General features: G+C 57.2%; 1 protein-coding gene across 2 annotated transcripts in view; it reads right to left on the bottom strand.

The window, feature by feature from the left end:
• The window catches only part of KIRREL1 (kirre like nephrin family adhesion molecule 1), a 107,963-nt gene extending 88,543 nt beyond the window's left edge, over positions 1 to 19,420 (bottom strand). The window contains exon 1 of one of the 2 annotated variants that reach the window (XM_079761817.1): positions 19,208 to 19,420. In XM_079761817.1, the coding sequence (XP_079617943.1) occupies positions 19,208 to 19,259 (52 nt within the window). In that variant the 5' untranslated portion in view covers positions 19,260 to 19,420. The remainder of the gene's footprint in view (positions 1 to 19,207) is intronic. The other variant, XM_079761818.1, reaches the window with a different exon arrangement.
• Positions 19,421 to 19,756: the final 336 nt, after the last annotated feature.

A 19,756-nucleotide genomic window follows, 5' to 3' on the forward strand; every position in this document is an offset into this window, starting at 1 on the left:
CTGCCTCTCCCGGGTAACCCCAGGTTCTGCTTCCTCCTGATCTGGCCACTCACCATGCCACCTCAGGCTGAGAGTCCCTGACTCCTTCCCTCCTTAAACCCCACCCTGGCCCCGGCTCCGTTGGTTGGAGAGTCGCCCCGTACACCAAGAGGTTACAGGTTCGATCCCCAGGTGGGGCATGTACGAGAGGCAACCGATGGATGTTCCTCTCTCACATCGATGTTTCTCTCTCTCCCGTCCTCTATGTCTAACATTAGTGGGGGGACAAGGGTGAGTCCTTGGGTCAGGATAAACATAAAAAAATAAGACCTTGTCCCCCAGGCTAGGATCCCTCACCTCCACACCAGCGCCCAGGGCTTGTCCTGCTACCTTTCCTGACAACCACCCCCCCCCCCGCCCACACTGAGGGAGGGGGCATGAAGCCCGCCCCTGTCCCCCAGGCCTCCAACAGGACAGTCCTTTAGACCACCCTGACCTTCCCAACATAGAACACAGAGCAGAGCAGGCCCTGGGACCTGCCAAGCTCCCCCCAGACCCCCAGATCCTCTGGAGTCTCTTGCAGGTTCTGCTCATCTCTTCAAATCCATTTAAAAGGGAGGAAAACGGGCCCAGAAGCTCCTCTGGGGCCCTGACCTCGCCGGGAAGGTCCAGGCGTGACTGACGAAAGAGACTGGGGTTTGCTGTTGGGATTGGGGTTTTGTTTTGAACAAAACATAATCCAGGGCTTTGGGAACTTGCAATCTGGTAGAAAACTGAAAGGTCAGTGCCTCCACGGGAGCCAGGGGAGTGAGATAAGGGGCGGGGACGTCAGGGAGGGCCTGGGGGGTGGTAACCTTCTGAGCAGGGGATGCGGGAGGGAGGTGGAGGCAGGGATGGAGAAGGGCGAGGAGCCCACAGCGCGGATTCCTGAGCGCTGGCTTCTGGTGGCCGGCTCTGGTTTTCATTCCTGCCCCTCCCCCACGGCGCGGCCCCGGTCGGCCTCCCAGATGATTAAAACCAAAAGAATTTTAAATGTCTGGAATTCACTTTTCACCACCGATGGCATTTGCCTATTTTCCCTCCCCTCCCTCCCGATCATTTCTCCTCCTGAGAGAGCGCTTTGCTTGGGTCCTTCCTTCTTGGCCCAGTTTGCTCTGAGCTGGTTCCCAGTACCCACCAGTTCACTTTGTTTACATTTTGGGGAGAAGAGGCGAGGGGGCTGGGTGCCTCAGGAAAAGGGGAGGGAGGCGCGGAGGGTGGAGGAGGCTTGATCTTGCTGCTGAAATTTCCCAGAAAAAGAAAGAAGAAATAGCTTTCAGGGAAAGGAACCTGCCAAATGTTTGTGTTCCCACAAGACTCTGCTGAACCTTTTCATAGACCGAAAGCTCAAGTTCAAGGTAAAGCCAGAGCACGGTTTCTTCGGGGAGAGACCCTTATCCACATGCACCCACACCCTGGGTCAGGAGCCCCCCACCTTCCTAGAGCAGCCCAGACTGTTCCCAAGACAGTGGGGTATTTGTGGGCGCAGGACCCCTACTTCTCTTATCCCAAGTCCAGACCAGAGCTGAAGTGTATACAACCTGTGCTTCCATCCCGGTTCCTGAGCAAATGGGCTGACCCTGGGGGTACCCTGCTCCAGCCCTCCGGCATCAGCCCCTCCAGCCGTGCAAACCCAGCCAGCGCGACCCGGGCCTCGCTCAGGAAGAACCAGTCCCTTTTGTGAACTCCCACAGGAGGGCAAAGAGCTGGAAAACTAATCTTCTCATTTTCTGTTCAGAAAACAGGCCAGCCCAGCCGGTGTGGCTCCGTGGTTGAGCATCGACCTATGAACCAGGAGGTCACGGTTCGATTCCAGGTCGGGGCCTATGCCTGGGTTGCGGGCTCGATCCCCAGTGGGGGCGTGCAGGAGGCAGCTGGTCGATGATTCTCTCTAATCATCGATGTTCCTCTCTCTCTCTCTCTCCCTCTTCCTTCCTCTCTGAAATCAATAAAACATATTTAAAAAAAAACAAAAAAACAACCAGGCCCGATCACTGCATAAGGTCACCCCATTAGAGGCACCAACAGGGCTCAAATCCATAGCTCGACTCCCGCCACAGTGCTCTTTCTGCGTTGCCTCCTGAACACAGGTGCGCCCACTGGAACACCCAGGAGCCCCGGGGCTGAGCTGAAGCTGTGAGCCACGCGAGACGACACAGTGAACACGGGCCGTGCTGCAGGCAGGCAGCAGGTGCAGGGGGCAGCCCGGGGCCTGCGGGGCAGTAATGGGAGTATCAGCCCTGCCTGGAGCTGTGGCCAATAAGCTGTGCCCTGGAAGCAGCCCTGGCTCGAGCAGACGGCTTATTTGTAGAAAGAAAAACTGGGACAGAGTGGCCTGGGCTTGGCTCAACAGCACAGCCAGGAGTGCAGGGCGGACACTGGTGCCTTCCTTTCCTGGGGAGGCTGAGCTCAAGCACCCTCCCGCCCTCCCTCACCAGCTTTCTACAAAATTAACTTGCGTGATGTGGTTTCTGCTGGGTCAGGCGAGGGGCTCTCCTGGATAGTGGTAACACCACAGCGGTAAGAGCAGTAACAGTGACTATTGGTTTAGAACCTGTCAGACGCCAGGGATTCTGTTTTATATACCTTCTCAAGCTTTCCATTTACCAACAAAGAACCTAAGACCCAGGTTCCATCACAAGGTCAAGGTTGTACAGCTAGTTAGTGGCAAAAAAGTAGTAGGATCCAACATATTTCCTTCTAAAGACCGAGCACATTGGGTTGGGTATTAAAGGAAAGTCAACCAGGAAAGAGAGAAGAGTAAATGGCCCCCATTCTCCATCACCTCCTCGGGACTGGCAGGAGCCCCGGCCACAGAGGCACAATGATAAACAGGAATGAGGGGCAGACCCGGGAGTCCACGCCAGAGCTTCATTCTCATCCAGCTGGCACCTAACTCTCTGGGTCAACTCTGGTGTCTCCTGAGCCTCTCACATCCATCGCCTGGACACCTGTCCTCGCCCCTTCTCTCTGGGCTGGGAGCCCAAGTAAAGCCCCAATCCCTGTGGGGATGGCAGAACCGGAAGTCCCGGGTCTGTGGGGGAGGCCCGGCAGGAATAGTCTCTCTACCTGTTTTCTCCGCAGCTCCTTGCCCCACACCTTTTCTCACCTCTAAGAGGGGGGCGATGAGCACCTTGTGAAAACGTGGTGTAGCGCCTACTGATGTAGGTGTGCATCGCTGTTAGGTCTTTCCCTCTTCGTCTGATCACGTGACTAAGGTCATTTCCTAGTCGCTTCCATGGGTGTCTGACTAAGATCATATCCTAGTCGCTTCCATGGGTGTCAGACCCAGAGTGAGCGTCTGGCTCTGCTCCAAACAGACACATCCCCAGACCGAGCCCTGGGTCCTGCCTGGATGGTGGCCCTGCCCTTCCTGACCTCGTCCCCTCAGCTGGCCTCCCGGCCCAGCACATGGGTAAATGACCTTCACTTTGGATGATCTCCTGCTCAGCCCCACCCCACCCCATAGGCCACAGGACCAGGGATGGGGCCCAGGTGGGCCTTCCGGAGAGAACACTGCGGGCCCCCTGCCCCCCTGGCAGGGCCTGCTGGGCGGACCAGGGGTTCTGCTCACCACCCCACGTGCCCCCTCGCTGCGGCCCAGATGTCCCTTTCTTCTCCTCCTTCGGTCTCACACACCTGCCCCCCGCTGCCCCCACCTTCCTTCGGCATCTCTCTCCCCACTCTGCCGCCCCACCCCCTACCTCCTCCCCATCCCCACCCCCTGCCAGCTTGGAACAGGAGGTTATGAAAATGAGCTTTGTATCCAGGAGACTGTAATTACCTGCTAAGTGTGAAAGCCAGAGTGATTAATTAAGAGATAATAAAAAGAAAAGGAGGGCAGGGAGGAGGGGGCAGCTCACAGCTTTGCTTTGATGACAGAACCTGAGGTGAGCCAAGCAATTAGGGGAATCTTTATCGAGAGTTAGCTATAATCCACAAATTATCAGGCACCAAATGCTCAGGAGCAGACACACTTCACTCCTGCAAGTGACGGGCAGGCCGGGGCGCCCCCAGCTGCGGGCAGAGCAGCCAGGAGTAGTCCTGGAACCCGTGCCTCTGCTGGTGGATGCCAGCCCGAGGGTGCTGCCCACGGGCCGTGCCAGGCTACCTACCGTCCAGGCCTCCGGGACCCCAGCCACAGCTGCCCTTGCAAAGGCAGCTGCCCACAGGCGGGCCCACGCTGGAGCCCGTACCAGCCTCCCTGTCTCCTCGGGGAGGACAGAGGGCAGGAGGCGAGTTCCTCTCTCCCCAGACCCAGCGCTCCTCCTCCCTGGAGGACTCGCATTCCCAGGCCTGAAGGGAGCCGAGCTGCTGCTCACATTCCTCTCCGGAGGTGCCCGTGCCTGTGCGCGGGGGAGTGTGTCACAAGGCCGCCGGAGGGAATGCTGCTGGGGCTGCGACTTGACAAGGCGACACTGAAGCTCTTAGCAACCAGAGCCCCAGCCCACACAGCCCCAGCTGGCCCCTGCTCTCCATCCCCCTCTCCATCCACCCAGCCCTCCTCCAGGCCTCCTCTACCTTCTGTCTCCAGGGGTCCTGCCCTGACAGTCCTTCCTCCCCGGTCCATTGTTCCCTCTGGCCTTTTCCGGAAGCTTCCTGAACCGACCCACCAGCTTCAGTATCTCTTTCCATCTTCAATGAAGATGCGCCAGAGAGTGCGAAACCCCCTCCCTTGGTTGAGATGATCTTGGTCTGTGTGCAGACCCTAGGATGATGGGGAAACCTATCTCCCTATGACAATTAGCTGTTCGACAGCAGAGACCAAGTCTCTTCCCTCAAGTTCAAGTGCGGAGCTAAGAGTCTGCACTGACCTCAAATGACCCAGCATCCCAGGAAGATGCCGCACTCCTTCGTCAGACCAGGTCTCCAAAAGCAGACGCCCCATTTCGGTATCCCCTCCCCTCCGTCTCTGCCCACACAGATGTCACTGGGGGTCCCCCCAGTCCACCTCGGCAAGGCTGGCCGAGGGCATTCCTGGGCGATTCCGAAAGGATGTTCCTGCTCGGAAGCTCGATGAGCCCTGACTGCGGGGAGGCTCCAGGCCATCTCCCCACCATGCCCCCCTTTTCTATAGGTTCCTGGTTCAGCAGAGATGCCAGGGCCCCTCTCAGCCTGGGCCCCATGAAGGGAGGAGGAGGGGCTCTCAGGTCGCAGCTAGAGAAGATGTGAAGGACGTCAGAGCCCTCCAGGCCCCAGCTGCTCTGAGAAGAGCACACCAGATAAGCAAGGGCATGGTGACTCAGCCAGGTCCCTGGGAGCTGTCCCTCTGGCCCTGGCTGGGGACCCTGGCAGGACCGCCTGGGGGGTTTCCTGGAAAACAGTCTGACCCCTCAGGAGACAGCCTGCTCGGGCTTACCTGGGGCCGCAGAGACCATCTCCCCAGCACCTCCCTGCGTGCGCTTCTCTGTTAGAAGGAATTTTGCCTTGAAGTGAGAGAAAATTAATCTACTGGGGAAAATGTTATTTATCCAGATACTGAGAATACTAGAGGCTTATTCAATTACAGTCCCTAATAAGACAGGGTTTTTTTTTCATGCAAGAGAAGGAGGGGTCAGGTTAGACACAAAGAACTTCCTGCTTGCCAGGGATTAGGAAATATAAAAGTGAGCAGGGAGAGCTAATAAGATTCCTTTCTCTTCGGGAAAAGGACAAACACTGATGTGTCAAGGTTGATTCAAATTTAGTCTTGCCTAAAGGAGGTATCTTGAGTGCCCGAAGACGGTGGGGTTCTTAAAGAATCAGCTCCTCATTTTCATTCCCGAGCCCAGGACCTAGGTTCTAGGGAGCTAAATTGATGGACCCCACCTACTCATTTACTCCGAAACCTCTCAGGATTTGTGTGTGTGGTCTGCATAGGACCCCATTTGCACGTGCAGATTGCAGAATATGTGTCTGTTTTCTGGGGGACAGAGATGAAGGGCCATTAATGGGCGTTCCTGTCTCCCCTAGCGGACAGGATCCCCTAGCTATAACGACCACGCTTCCCCCACTGAATCAGAACTCTGGAGGTTGAGGTTCTCTTTTTTTCTGGCCTGTGAATCTTCTCTACAGCCCGCGGCTCTGCACACAGGCAGGGAAGAGAAGGGAAGCCTGAGTGAGCTCATCCCGTTGGCCGAACAACCATGAACTCCATGTGAGTGTGAGAAACTGACCTGTCCGGAGATGGTCCTCCATTGTTCCCCCCAAATCATGCCTCCAGCGAAGCCTGGGAGCCACATTCCTGCCCCAATCACACAATTTGCTCATGACCCAATTTCCAAGCCAAAGCCCTGGCTAGCAGCTCGTGAAAAATAAAATTGAGTGCAAATGACCAGCTAGCTCAGGCATGGAGGGGTTTCCATCAGCATACTGGCTGGTCGCTGTTCAACTTCGCAGTTGCCAGCTACTGGCATGAGTGCACACACTTAGTGCGGTGGGTTGGGGGAGGCCGAGGGCTGTGAGGTGCAGGGAGAGAGGAGGCAGGGCAGGTTCATCTTGGGGTCAGAGATGGGCCCGGTGGCAAGTACTATCCCTGCTCCTGCCCCACAAACGTACAGAGGCTCCAGAAGCAATGACCCACCCCCCGCCGAAACTGTTAGACAACTAAGCTGCTGAAGAGTGAATTCCGTTCAGTGAATCCTGTCTTTTCCTGCCTCCCATTCAACTGCTGAAGACCTACTTCCCTGGAGGAAGCTCCCTCTCACACTTCCGAGTGTGGGCCTGGGACCAGCAGCATCAGCAGCATCGGGGCGTGCGGTGCTGATGCAGAAACTCCATCTGACGCCCTGATTCAGAGCGTGCGCTTGAACAAGATCCCCAGGTGTCTCAGCAGCAGGCGGACGTCTGGGACATCGTTCTGACACGGTGGGGTGCGACCTTCTGGAGAGACGGGGCTAACGGGATGGCCACGCTTCCCGTGCACGTCCCAGGACTGCTTTCCCGGGACTTAAGGCGGAGGCGGGTGGCGGCTGTCACTCCATTTCACAAATGAGGAAACCGAGGCTCACAGAGGTGCAGGGGCCGATCCTCAGAGCCAGGACTCAGACCTAGTTCTACGTGCAGGTGCTTCCCATTCTGCTGTGCCCGACTCCGAGCCCCCACCGCACCGCCAGCCAGAGGCCTTACATCCGGGGCTAACACCGCGCTGGCCACCGCCCTCCCTCAGCACAGCTAACGGACGTCTCTGTATCTGGACTATTGGTGCTTCACTCATCCTATCGTCTGCCCCCCTCAGGTCTGCCTTCGCCTGTGAGCTGTAAAAAGCAGGCACCGTGCAATATGAATCGCTGTGATTTACAGAATATTTAATGTGTTACAGATACTGTTTCTTAATATAGATTCCTTCATTCAGTCCTCACGACACCTCTCCGGGGTAGGTATTCCTGCGTCCATTTTATAGGTGAGAAAACTGAGGCCCCAGTATGGTGACCTGGTCACGATTGCAGAGGTGGCACCCCCGCTGAAAAGGAGGCTGGTTTACCCACAGGCCCTCTGGCCAGGAGCGCCCTCCGCACTTGGTTACCCAATTCCGGGGTTGTGTTGAAAGAGGTGACGCTGGTACAGAAACCAAAGGCAGTGCACTCGCTACAGCCCTTGTGCAGCTTCACCAGGCCCTTCCACTGTCTGCATAAACGGAGAGCAGCAGGGGCTCAATGATCCGGAAGTCCCTTCACCTCGGTTTTGCAATGTATTCCCCTTCCTTCCTCCCTTCCTTCCTTCCTTCCTTCCTTCCTTCCTCCCTCCCTCCCTCCCTCCCTCCCTCCCTCCCTCCCTCCCTCCCTTCCCTTCTCCTCCCTCCCTTCCTTCCACCTTCTTTCCTTCCTTCCTTCCTTCCTTCCTTCCTTCCTTCCTTCCTTCCTTCCTTCCCTTTCTCTCTTTCCAAAGCCAGACTTTCCTTCCTAGTTACATTCAGTTCAAACCGACATTCAAATGCATTTAGATTCTCACTTCACCCACTGCTGGTGAGGGGCGACTTCCCAGGTGTGTGCACCAGTGCTGGGCACATCAGTCCGGGACCAAGCGTCACGCACACGGGAGCTGACCAGGCGGTGGCCCACTGGCAGCGGCAGCCCCAGCCGGTAAGTATGTGGGAGAGGCAGGCAAAGGGGTGTCCCCCATCCCATCCCACAGTGAGGTCAAGCTGGCAGATTTCCAAGGAGGCTGGGCGTGAGACATAGAGCAGCAAGTCAAATGCTCAGGGTCTGGGATTAAAACCCAGGAGCCCTGCCGTCCAGAGGCAAGGCCTGGGTGACCAGGGAATCCAGATGAAGAAAGCCCCGCCCCTCGCCCCCTCCCCATCCCCTACCCCCCCCCCATCTCCCTAGCCCCACCCCCCCCCCCCCACCACCACCACCAGCCTGCTTATCCCTGGCTTTCTGCTCCTTTGAATACATCTTCTGCCCTCCCTTTCGCCCTCCTCCTCTGCCCACACCTTCCCCTCTCAGTCCCTGGCCTTTTGCATAATCTCCCAGTTGGGCAACAATGGGAAGGAGCCGTTAAAAGCACCCCCCGGCTTGGCAATTGGCAATACTGGGTAATGGAGCAAGCAGGGCCCCAAGGCGGATCCGCTGAAACTTCAGGAAGGAGGAGAGAAAAGAAACTCAGCTAAACTGATTACAAAGACAAAGTTAATTCAGAAATCAGCTCAGTGGAGTGGGGAGGGGTTGTGGGGGGGCGGGGAAGGGAACAGTTGGACACAAGAGGTTGGGAGAGTTGGGAAAGTGCGCTTCATAGAAACGGCCTTTGTTCCTGGAAATCCCAATCCTTGGGAGGAACGGCTTCTCCAGATTCCTCCGCTCCTTCCATCCGGAGCAGGGGGCACAATCAGGGATTGTCCGGAGGCTCCAGCCTCAGCCCCCGGGCCTCACATCGGTGGGTCCCCTCCTCCATCCCCTCCGCTCCCTCCGTGGTCTCCGTGTGGGACACTTAGACTTCGGCGTTTTCACATCTCTCTCTCTCTCACAGCCTTTCTCTCTCAGCGCCGCCAGTCTGTGCTTATGCACCCACCTCCCACACCCACAGAGAGGCCTCCGGGAAAGGGACTCGGTCTCCCTTACCTTTTACCCTGGTGCCTAGGTGAGTGCCCGGCCCAGCCATGAAAACCAAACCAAACACCGTCTTAGTTACACACGGGCTGTTACCGCCCTGGCGGGCGCCCTCTTCAAAGGTTTCCATTTGGAAAACCGGAGCTCCCTTCCTTGCAGAGATTTAAAAGCCTCTAGTCTCAGCTCCCCAAATGAACACACATCTATGGCCACGGACCAGAGGGAACAGCCCTCCTGACCCTGCGGGACTGGGCCTCCGACTCTGCGCCCCAGCTTCAGGCCTCGCCTCGGCTCCGGGGAACAACAAGAGACCTCAGGTATCCAGGGCCCAGGGCTCTCCTCCGGTTCTCGCCACTGAACTCTGCCTCCGGGCACCGAACTCTGCCTCCGGGCATCTGTGTCTGCCCCCGAGGTTCTGGGAAAGGAAGGTTTTCTCATCGTCCCAAGGCCTCCCAGCTCCGCCGCAGATCTGAGGCTTCCCCAGGGGGAGCTGGTACTCCTCTGTGGCTGTGTGCTCACACCCTGACGGTCTGTCTACTTCACTTTTTTCTGCTTTTTTAATGGAAGGGGTTGAACATCCCTCCCGCAGCTCCAGCAGATGAGTTTAAGGAGGGCTGGTGCGGAATGAGTTAGGGAGTCTTACGGGTTTTTAACACATTCTTTGCTTTTAGAAACATCAATCCCTGGCTCTCTTCTTACGGGAAAGTCTCTGGACGGGTGTTTCCGGGCCTCAGAGGTCTGGCCCCAGTCCACTGCTCTGGATCACCTCATTATTTCCACCCCACCTCCTCCGCGGCGCCAGCCTCCAGGTACCCTGCGCCTTCAGGCAGCCACACCAGGCAGGGGAAGGCCAGCCAGTCTGGTAACACTCCATCTCCCTGCCACACCCACGTCCTGTCCGTCCTTAGGTCCTCTTCCTCCTTGGAGCCTTCCCTGGTCTCTCGTCCACAGCAATTCCCCTCTCCTGACTCCAGCTCTGCCCTTGCACCTGCTATCCAGGCACCAACCACCCTGGCACAGGCACAGCTTAGCCTTTTAAAAAAAATTCCCCATAAGCCTTCCAATATTTTACACATCGGTAATATACATTTGCTGATTTGAAAAAAAAATATTAATAATTTTCCCCATTTTATGGAAGAGGAAACTAAGGTCTAACCGAAGTTCAGTCATCTGAACCTAAATCAGGAAGTGAGAACCTTAAGGGGAGGGACAGTATTTTTTTTTTTTTAAATGCTAGAGGCCCAGTGCACAAAATTTGTGCACGGGAGGGGGGGGGTCCCTACAGCCCAGCCTGCACCCTCTCCAATCCGGGACCTCCTTGGGGATGTCCAACTTCTGGTTTAGGCCTGATCCCAGGAATTGGGCCTAAAGCAGCAGTTGGACATCCCTCTCACAATCCTGGACCACTGGTTCCTAATCACTCACCTGCCTGCCTGACTGGTCACCCCTAACTGCCCCCCCCCCCCAGCTGGCCTGATCGCCCCTCACTGCTCTGCATGTCAGCCTGATTGCCCCTAACTGCCCCCCCCCCCCCCCCCGCCGGCCTAGTCACCCCTTACTGCCTCCTCCTGCCGGCCTGGTCGCCCCCAACTGCCCCCCCCCACCGCCTGCCTGGTCACCCTCCACAACCCCCCCGCCGGCCTGATCGCCCCCCGCAGCCTGCTGTTCAGTTGTTTGGTCATCCCTTACTAACCCCCTGCCGGCCTGGTCGTAGGCAGCCATGTTTGTGAGGGCATGAGGTTTAATTTGTATATTACCTCTTTATTATAGAGGATAGGATATTTTTATTGATTTCAGAGAGGAAGGGAGAGGGAGAGAGAGAGAGAAACATCAATGATGAGAGAGAATCATTGATCGGCTGCCTCCTGCAGGCCTCCCCACTGGGGATCGAGCCTGCAACCTGTGCATATGCACTGACAGGAGTCGAACTATGACCTCCTGGTTCATAGGGGGAGGCTCAACCACTGAACCACACTGGCCGGGCAGGGACAGTATTATTCCTTTAGCAATCCCAGTGCCTGGCACATAATAAGCACACAACCGTTCCTACTGAATGGAGTAACCAAGTCCTCACTGCCCCTCACATCTTCATGTTGCTCCAGAAGGAAATAGGGGCAGAGAGGAAAAGCGCCAAATGGCCCAGTCCGGAAGGATCCAGGGTTCCCCACGTGGCCTGGGGTGGCGCAGCCGTGCGGTCACGGAGCACCAGGGACTCAGGCTCCTCCTGTCCTTCCCTGCTCCAGCTCACCCCTGCCTTCCGGGAGACTCTCCCATCACCTTCCCAGAGCCAGGCCCGAGGAGCAAAGCCACAGCATTATCTCCGGGAAAGGAACAACGTTTGCTGGAAGTGCTAGGTTCCCAGCCCGGGATTTAAGACCCTTCGTCCTGAGGAGGCTGCTGGCTGCAAGGCCCACTGGTTTCATTACAATCCCAATGTCGCTGAATGGGCTCTCGGAGGGGAGGGCGGAGAGGAAGGAGGCTTCGGCCCCTGCGGACCGCAGAGGTTGGTGAACGTTGCTGGGGAGGGGTGGGGGGTGGGAGGAGGGAGAAACGGGGAGCTTGGAGAGAACTGATGGAGGGAGAGGGAGAGGGGAAAAAGAAAGAACTGTGATCATCAGCAATGTCTGGGAGCGACAGCTTTTATCCCCGGGGGTCAAAGACCTTCATCAGGTTCACCGTCGGGGAGTCAGGGGCAGGAAGGCTTGAGCACTGGCTGCAGGAGGGGAAGGGACCAGAGCCAGAGAACGGGGAGCCCAGGGGGTCTGACTCCCCCAACCTTGTCGTGTGTGCCTCTGTCAGAGGGGACCCAGAACGTGCCAGACAAGACAAAAAAGCTGTGCCTTCCAAAAGCACTGATGGCCCTAGCCGGTGTGGCGCAGTGGATAGAGCGTCGGCCCTCGGACTGTAGGGTCCCGGGTTCGATTCCGGTCAAGAGCATGTACCCTGGCCCCAGTTGGGACATGTGCAGGAGGCAACCAGTCAATGTCTCTCTCCCTCCCTCTCTCTCTCTCTCTCTCCCCCTTCCTCTCTCCCTTCCACTCTCTAAAAATCAATGGAAAAATATCCTCAGGTGAGGATTAACAACAACAAAAAGTAATGGTGGCTGCCATCGCCAGAAGTAAACAATACGCAGGAACCTGGCAGGCTGCACACCCATGCTCCAGTGAATGGCAGGACTGGGCTAAAGGCCCTGGTATCTGTCCACAGGTGTACGGGGTGAGAAATGGCTACGTGTAAAATGTATGTAAGGGCATGTGTGAATCTGTGCACCTGCATGTGGGCACACACTGCACACAGACTAGGTGTGCAGACTTGCGTGCAGGAGGATGGAGGAGACATGCACCTGCCAGTCTTCAGAGCTTCCTTCTGGGAATCACCCTCTCGCTCCACGCCAACCTCCTGCTTGGGGCCCGGCCCTGGCTCTGTCACTTCCTAGCTGCATCGTTTTGGACTTAGGGTTTCTCTTCGTTCACTGATAGAAGGAAGATAATGCCTGCTTCGAACAGATCGCTGTCGGTATTCAATTAACACGAAGCGGCCCCTCCACAAGCGTGAAGGGCTCTCTCCATCGCGTGGAATGAGCCCACGCTCGGTCCTGACTGCTGAGACTGCCTCCTCTTGGCTTCCCATTTCAGGATCAAGGACACGGCTGCCCGGCTCTCCTTCCCTGCGGACCACCCCGCCCACCCCACTCAAGCCCTCAGGTCCAAGCGTCCCAGGACACGGCCCAGTCAATGGCCTGGAGGCCCAGGAAAGGCCCGGGGAGGAGCCGGTAGGTCCTCCTGCCCGGTAGGTCGGGAGGGAGCAGCTTTCTCTGCTCTGGAGCCCTGGAGAGCATTCCACGCCCCCCCCCCCCCCCCCCCCCCGTTTTCAGCTGGAAAGAGCCCCCAGACATTGATATTGGAGCAACTGCCCCAGGCCCTCCCTGCAGTCCAACCTCCACCTTTTAGCAAGTCACGGAACCTCTTCGGGACTGTTTTCTCATCTAGTGAATGGACACATAACAACGACCCTGCCTAGCTCACGGGCTGGCTTGTTACATGTGACGGGACATGTGAAAAGGTTGCTAAAATTGGAAAGCACTTTATAAAGTGAAAAGACCCGAAAGGGGCTGAGTTATGATAACCCTCCCTCCCTCTCCTGAGAGCCGAGGGGTGGCGTGTGGCCTTCTCCAGCCCGTGTGTAAACAGTTACCAGAGCAGGGCACGGGGCTGGGGCGGGCGAGGGGTCGTGGGGAAGAAGGCCGAGGGGCGCCGGGAGCCTGCCTGCCGCGGAGGGAGGAGCAGGAGAAGGCGCTCCCTGCGAGCTGCCTGGGCTGAGAGAGGCCCTGACGTGCTGTGGCCGCAGTGGAGGGGCCTGCAGAGCCCGGGTTTGTACTGAGACACAGAGCTTACCTCTGGGGTCTAACACCCCAGGGATGGCCTTGAGCAGGTTAATTAAACTCAGCTTTGGTTTCCTCCTCTACACGGTGGGAATGACATTAACTCCACAAAGTCCTTTAAAAGAATAAGGAGTATGTGCCCTGCTGGGGGGAATGCAGACTGGTGTGGCCGCTATGGGAAACAGGATGGAGTTGCCTCAAAAAAATTAAAAATGGAACTCCCATTTGACCCAGTGGTCCCACTTCTAGGAATATATCCCAAGAAACCAGAAACACCAATCAGGAAGACTATACACACCGATGCTCATAGCGGTGCACTTTACAACAGCTACGATTTGGAAACAGCCCAAGTGCCCATCAGCGGATGAGCGGATTAAAAAACGGTGGTACATCTACACAAGGGAATACTATGCAGCTGTAAAAAAGAGAAAGAAAGAACTCTTACCATTTGCAACGGCATGGATGGACCTAGAGAGCATTACGCTAAGCGAAATAAGCCAGTCAGAGAAAGATAAGTATCACATGATCTCACTCATATGTGGGATCTAATGATCAACATAAACTGATGAACAAAAATAGATCCAGAGACAGAGAAGCAACCCAGAGACTGTCAAACCTCAGAGGGAAGGCAGGGGAGGGTGGGCGGGAGGGAAGGGATCAACCAATGAACTTGTGTGCATATATGCATAACCTGGACACAGACAACAGGGTGGTGAAGGCCTGGGTGGGGGACAGGGAGAGGTCAACTGAGGGGGGGGTGGATATGCAATACTTTCAATAATAAAGAGTTTTTTTAAAGAAATAAAAGAACAATGCATATGAAAAGCACAGTAGGAATTCAATAAAAAGTCATTTGGATGCTTTGGTATGGAGCTCACCTCCTACCAGTATAATCACTTTTCACCACCAAAGCCAAAGCCAGGCCTCCCATAGCCGATTGGGACAGGCCACCCCCCACCCGGCCTCCATGTCTGCCAGGGCCTGGCTGCTTTGGAAGCTGATTGTCCTGGGCTCGCCCCCAGGTCCCCCCTGGGCGCTTCACCTCTGGAGGATTCTGGACCAGGAAGAACCCTGTGCTGGCCCAGCATCCATTACTGCCGGCATGTGGGACCCCAGCAAAGGGGAAGGGTGCAGGCTCTGAGGTCAGCCGGTTCCCACAGCTGCCAGCAAGAGACTTAACCTGTCTGAACCTCGATTTCTCATCCATGAAATGGAGATCATTACAGCGCTGATCTCAGGGGGTCGTGGTATAGATTGCATTAGATAATGCATATAAAGTAGTTAGCGCAGGGCTCAATAAATGATCCGTGTTATTTCCAGACTCTGAAACGCTGCCACCTGGGGCGAGTGTCCCTCCCAGTTCTCACTAGAGTGCCACCCTCTCCCCCTTTGCCCGCTCCCCAGTCCCCTTCCTTGACTGAGTTCTCCGAGAGGCCGGTCACCTTCCCCTTCTGGGTCTGCCTGCCACAGCCCCGGCCTCTCCATGAGACACAGAGGGGGCGCTGAAGCCGGGATCAGCCATCTGGGCAGCTGGCGCAAGAAAACAAAAGAGAAGCATCAAAAAAGAGGCAGAGACAGCTCGACTGCGGTCCACCTATGTCCAGCCACAGGGTCCTAGCAGAGGCGTTATGAGCATCTCTCTGTGCCAGACACGGTCCCAGGCTCTTTCCAAGGATTAGCATATTCAACTGCCATCGAGACCCTACGCGGTATTACGTCTGTCTTCACGTTACAGATGAGCAGACTGAGGCCGAGAGAAGGCACACACCTTGTTTAAGCTGTCGAAACTACCACGTGGCCAGGGAGGGGTTAACCAGGGGGCTGTGATTCAATCACCGGTTAGTCTGCCTAACACCGTGGCGCTCTCATCAGATCACCCAGACACGTGAGGGCCACTGACCATGTGCATAGCTCTGTGCCGGAAACTGAAAGGACATACAGACACTAAGACCTGGTCTCCGAGGACAGAGAGGACCATCAGAGCACGCAGTCCTCAGGCCCAGGGGGTGAACGCTAGGACCACAGGACGGCCCTCCTGGCCCCCCACAGCACCAGAGGCCAAGGCAGCGCAAGACAACCGACCGTGCGGCTCCCGTGACCAGCAGAAGGCGGGAAGGCTGGAGGCCTCCGTGTCCTGCTGACCCAGGGCTGTGGCCAGAGGCAGCGCCAGGCACTGAGGGCTGGATGTGCGCCCTCCCCTCAGGTCTGAGTGAGTGGAAGGTGGGAGTCCAATCAAAGTCAAGAAGGGGAGCCCCCCCCAAAATTAAATACGGAACTGCCATTTGACCCACTGACCCCACTTCTAGGAATATATCCTAAGGAAACCAAAACACCCATCAGAAAGAATGGATGCACCCCTGTGTTCTTAGCAGCGCCATTTACAGTAGCTGAGATCTGGAAACAGCCCAAGTGCCCATCAGCAGATGAGTGGATAAAAAGCTGTGGTACATCTACACAGTGGAATACTATGCAGCACTAAAAAAGGATCTCCTACCCTTTGAGACAGCATGGAGGGACCTGGAGAGCATTATGCTAAGCGAAATAAGCCAGCCAGAGAAAGACAAGTATCACATGATCTCCCTCACAGGTGGAATCTAATGAACAAAATAAACTGATGAATGGAGTGGATCCAGAGACACGGAAGCATGGAACAGAGTGCGGAATCTCAGAGGGAAGTCGGGGGTGGGTGGGTGGGTGGAAAGTAATCAACCAAGAACCTTGTATGCATATATGTATGGCCCATGGCCACAGACAATGGGACAGTGAAGGCCTGGGGTGGGGGCGGGGTCATTGGGGGGAAAGAGGGACATGTGTAATACTTTCAATAACAAAGATTTTTTAAAAAGAAAAAGAAAACAGAAGGGGAGTCCGATATCCTGATTTCTGCCTTGTCTCCCTGCCTCTTCCTCACCCCCAAGGCCTGCTCTGGGCTAAGCAGGCCGAAGCGGGGCATGAGAACTGTGTGTGACTGTGTGTGTCTGTGTGCGTCTGTGTGTGTCTGTGTGCGGTGTGGGGAGGGGAGACTCAGTTCCCAACTACTTTCCTTTCCAGACCCCCAAGTTCTCTGCCAGCATGTAGCTGTGTTCCGGGAGTTGAATCCTGGGAATTGGGAGAGCCCCAGGCCTCTTACCTCTACTCCTCACCCCCTCCCAGGTGGTGGCAGGGATACCCAGGGGACCTCTGGGAGCTGAAGGAACAGATTTTGCTCCCCCCCCTTTGCCCTCCCCCCTGGAGGCAGCTCCCACCCCGAGCCAGCCTGTCATCCCACATTGCTCTGATTAGCTATAATCTTTCTTTTTCAATTTCTCCTCTTCAAGACTGGGAGCGAGAAAATCGCCCAGAAAATGATTAAATATTTCAATTTTCGGCACAATCAGTCTGAGGAGCTGACGCATGATGGAAATGGGGGTAAGGATAATGGTTTTCATTTAGATAAGATACAGAAAATTATTTAGTGAAAAATGAAGATTGATGAAGCCCATTGGCATTCTTTAAAATGTGATTCTTATTTCTCTGCCTGAGCTCAGTCTCCCCTTCCCTCTCCTCCCTGCTCCCCTGTTTATGTGCTTTCTCCTGCCACCTCCTCCCACCTCCCACCCCCATCCCTCAGTCCCCTGGCACCCCCCTTTCCTCTCTCCCTGCCCCAGTCCCTGACCTGGAATTCCTTCTTTCTAAAGATGAGGCCGCCAGAGGAGGTCCCAGCCTCCCGGCCACACCGTCGCCCCAGATGGCCGGCCTCTGCCCCTGCCTCCACCCCAGGCCTGGCTCCGCTCTCCCAGTGGCTCCTCTCCCCTCTGGTCTATTCTCTGTCTTTCTTTTCTTCGGCCTCCACTCATCCTCCATCCCCCCACCCCCAACACTTCTGCACACTTCCATCAGCTCCTGCTTTCACCCCTGCTGGAGGCAGGGACCAGGGAGCTCAGCTGACCTCTGACCCCGCCCCCCTTCCCAAAGGGAGAGGGGCACACAACACCCTTCTCTCTCTTTCTGGCCATTTTCCTCCCCGAGCCAATCCACACGCCTCTCCTGTGTCCTAACGGCAGCTTTTGTTTCTTGAAGCTCATTCGTGTCCATGTTGCTGACATGTAAGGGCTGCAGAGAAAGGACAGACACAGCTCGCCCCCAACACATACCAACACTGACCCAGCTGCCCCCCCCCCCCCCCAATTCTTTCTCCCGAGCAGCCTAGCCGAGCAGAATGAGAACTTCAGTCATCTTCCCAACTTTCTGCCAAGTGGCAGCTTGGCCAGCCAACCCCCAGGACCAGGCCTCCTTCCACCCCAGCACCAGTTCCTCCTCAGCTCTCCCCATAAGTGTGTGCCCTTCCCATATTCATGTATGTGGGGGGGGGGGGCACAGATGCCCTATGGGGAAAGATGGATCAAGATCTACCCCCATTAACTCAGCCTTTGGAGCTTGGGAGGGGCCCCACAAGGAGACAAGGGGTCCAGTGTAACACTCCACCCCTGAACACACCCACAAATGCAGGGCATGACGATTGGGAATGTTCTATCCAAGCTGACTTCCCTCTTCTCAGATCCGCGCCCCCCCCCCAAAAAAAAAGAGACCACCCCCTCTTCCATTTTGTAGTCTGTCCATCTCCAGAGGTGTCTGACTATACGGATGGCTACTCGAGTTTCTTTGTTTGCTGGACGGTTGGTCTCTACAAGCAGGTTTTCGGTGTGAGTGTGTGTGCTGTGTCCTGGTACATGCCTACATACGTGTACTGTGCCTTTGAGTTTGCTGTGTCTGGGTGCATGAATGTGCAAACGTGTCGCTGTGGAGAGGAATCTGTCTCCTCGGATGTGTCGGTGTCTTTGTGTAGATGTGTCTGTCTCGGTGTGGGCGATGCTTGTGGGTCTGTCTACCTCGGTAGGTGAGTAGGTGAGGAGTCTGCTTCAGTGTCTAGGACTATTTTGTGTGTGTGTGTGTGTGTGTGTGTGTGTGTGTGTGTGTGTCAGTTCCATCAGCGCCGTTTTTGGAGGGCAGGGGCTCGCTCAGCAGTCTTAAATCTTCCTCAGAGTCAGACCCACAGGGCCAGAACCCAGAACCCCGGAGTCTGGGCTCATTTCCCCTGCCCTCGCCCCCGCCCCCAAGAGGATCCACTAGCCTCCTTTCTCTCCACCTCTCCCTCCTCTCCCCTGACAGTTCCAAATACGCTCACAACATCAACACTTTCCGGACCCAAAGTGGGGGGCTCACCGACCCCTCCAAAATGCCCCTCCAGATGGAGCCGGCCAGCAACTGCCTTTGGAACTCCGCTCCCCAGCGAGCCTCCGGCGGGCGGGAGCCCGAGGCGCCCCCTTCCCCCGGACGGGCAGCCCCCGGCTCCCACTCGGTCCCCCGAGGGGCTCGGCTGGAGCAGGGGATCCCCTTCGCAACACCTTCCCGAGCCCGGGTCCCCCGCTTTCCGCGCGCCTCCCACCCCACCCCCAAATCTGAAGTCCCACCCGCCGCCAGCCCTCCCCGCAGGCAGGACCCGCGGCCGGCCCGGCCTCGGAGGGCGGGGAGGCGGGTGGGCTGCCCGCGGCTCGGGACGGACTTTCCCGTTCGGGTCCCTTCTTCCCTCCGTCCCCCCGCGCCGCCGAGGAAGCAACTTGGTCAGATCCACGGGAAAGTCCTCTCCAGCCCGGGCTCCGCGCCCGCGCCCGCGCCCCGGGCTCCGCGCGGGGGACCCAGCGCTCGCCTCATGGCGCCGGGACCCCGGGGCCCCCCAGACTCCCTCGGCGAGGGCGCCCCCGGAGCGGGGCGGGAGACGGTCCCGGGCGGGCCGGAGCCTTACCTTGGGAGAAAGTGTCGGAGAGAGTGAGGATCCAGATGAGGAGGCTCAGCATGCTGTCCGCCCGCCGTGCGCCCCCGCGGCTGGGCCCGGAGTTGGCGAGGAGCGAGGAGCGGGCTGGGGAGGAGGAGCCGGCCCCCGCCCGCCCGCCCGCCCGCCCTGCACACGCGCGCACACGCACACACTCGTGCGCACAACTACTTCCCTTCCCTCCACTCGGCCCCGCTCTCCTCCCAGTCCGGCTCTTCGCTCTCTCTCGCCCCGCTCTCCTCCCCCTCCCGCTTGGATTATTTCTCGTCTCCAGCTTTATCTCTCCGGGTCTCTTTCATCTCTGCTCTCCCTTCCCTCCCTTCCCCGCTTTCCCTCCTCCCCCTGACGTCTCCTCTTCCTCCGAGCCCCCCTCCTCCCCCGCCCCACGCGCGCGCGCACACTCGCACCCCGCGCCGGAACGGAGAGGGAAGGAGCGCGGAGAGAAAGAGGGATCGAGGGCGCCGGGACGGGGACGGGGACGGGGACGGCGGGGCACCGGCCCCCCGCGCCGCCCTCCCCGGG

The sequence above is a fragment of the Cnephaeus nilssonii genome (genome assembly GCF_951640355.1).
Source record: "Cnephaeus nilssonii genome assembly, chromosome: 21".
NCBI lineage: Eukaryota > Metazoa > Chordata > Mammalia > Chiroptera > Vespertilionidae > Cnephaeus > Cnephaeus nilssonii.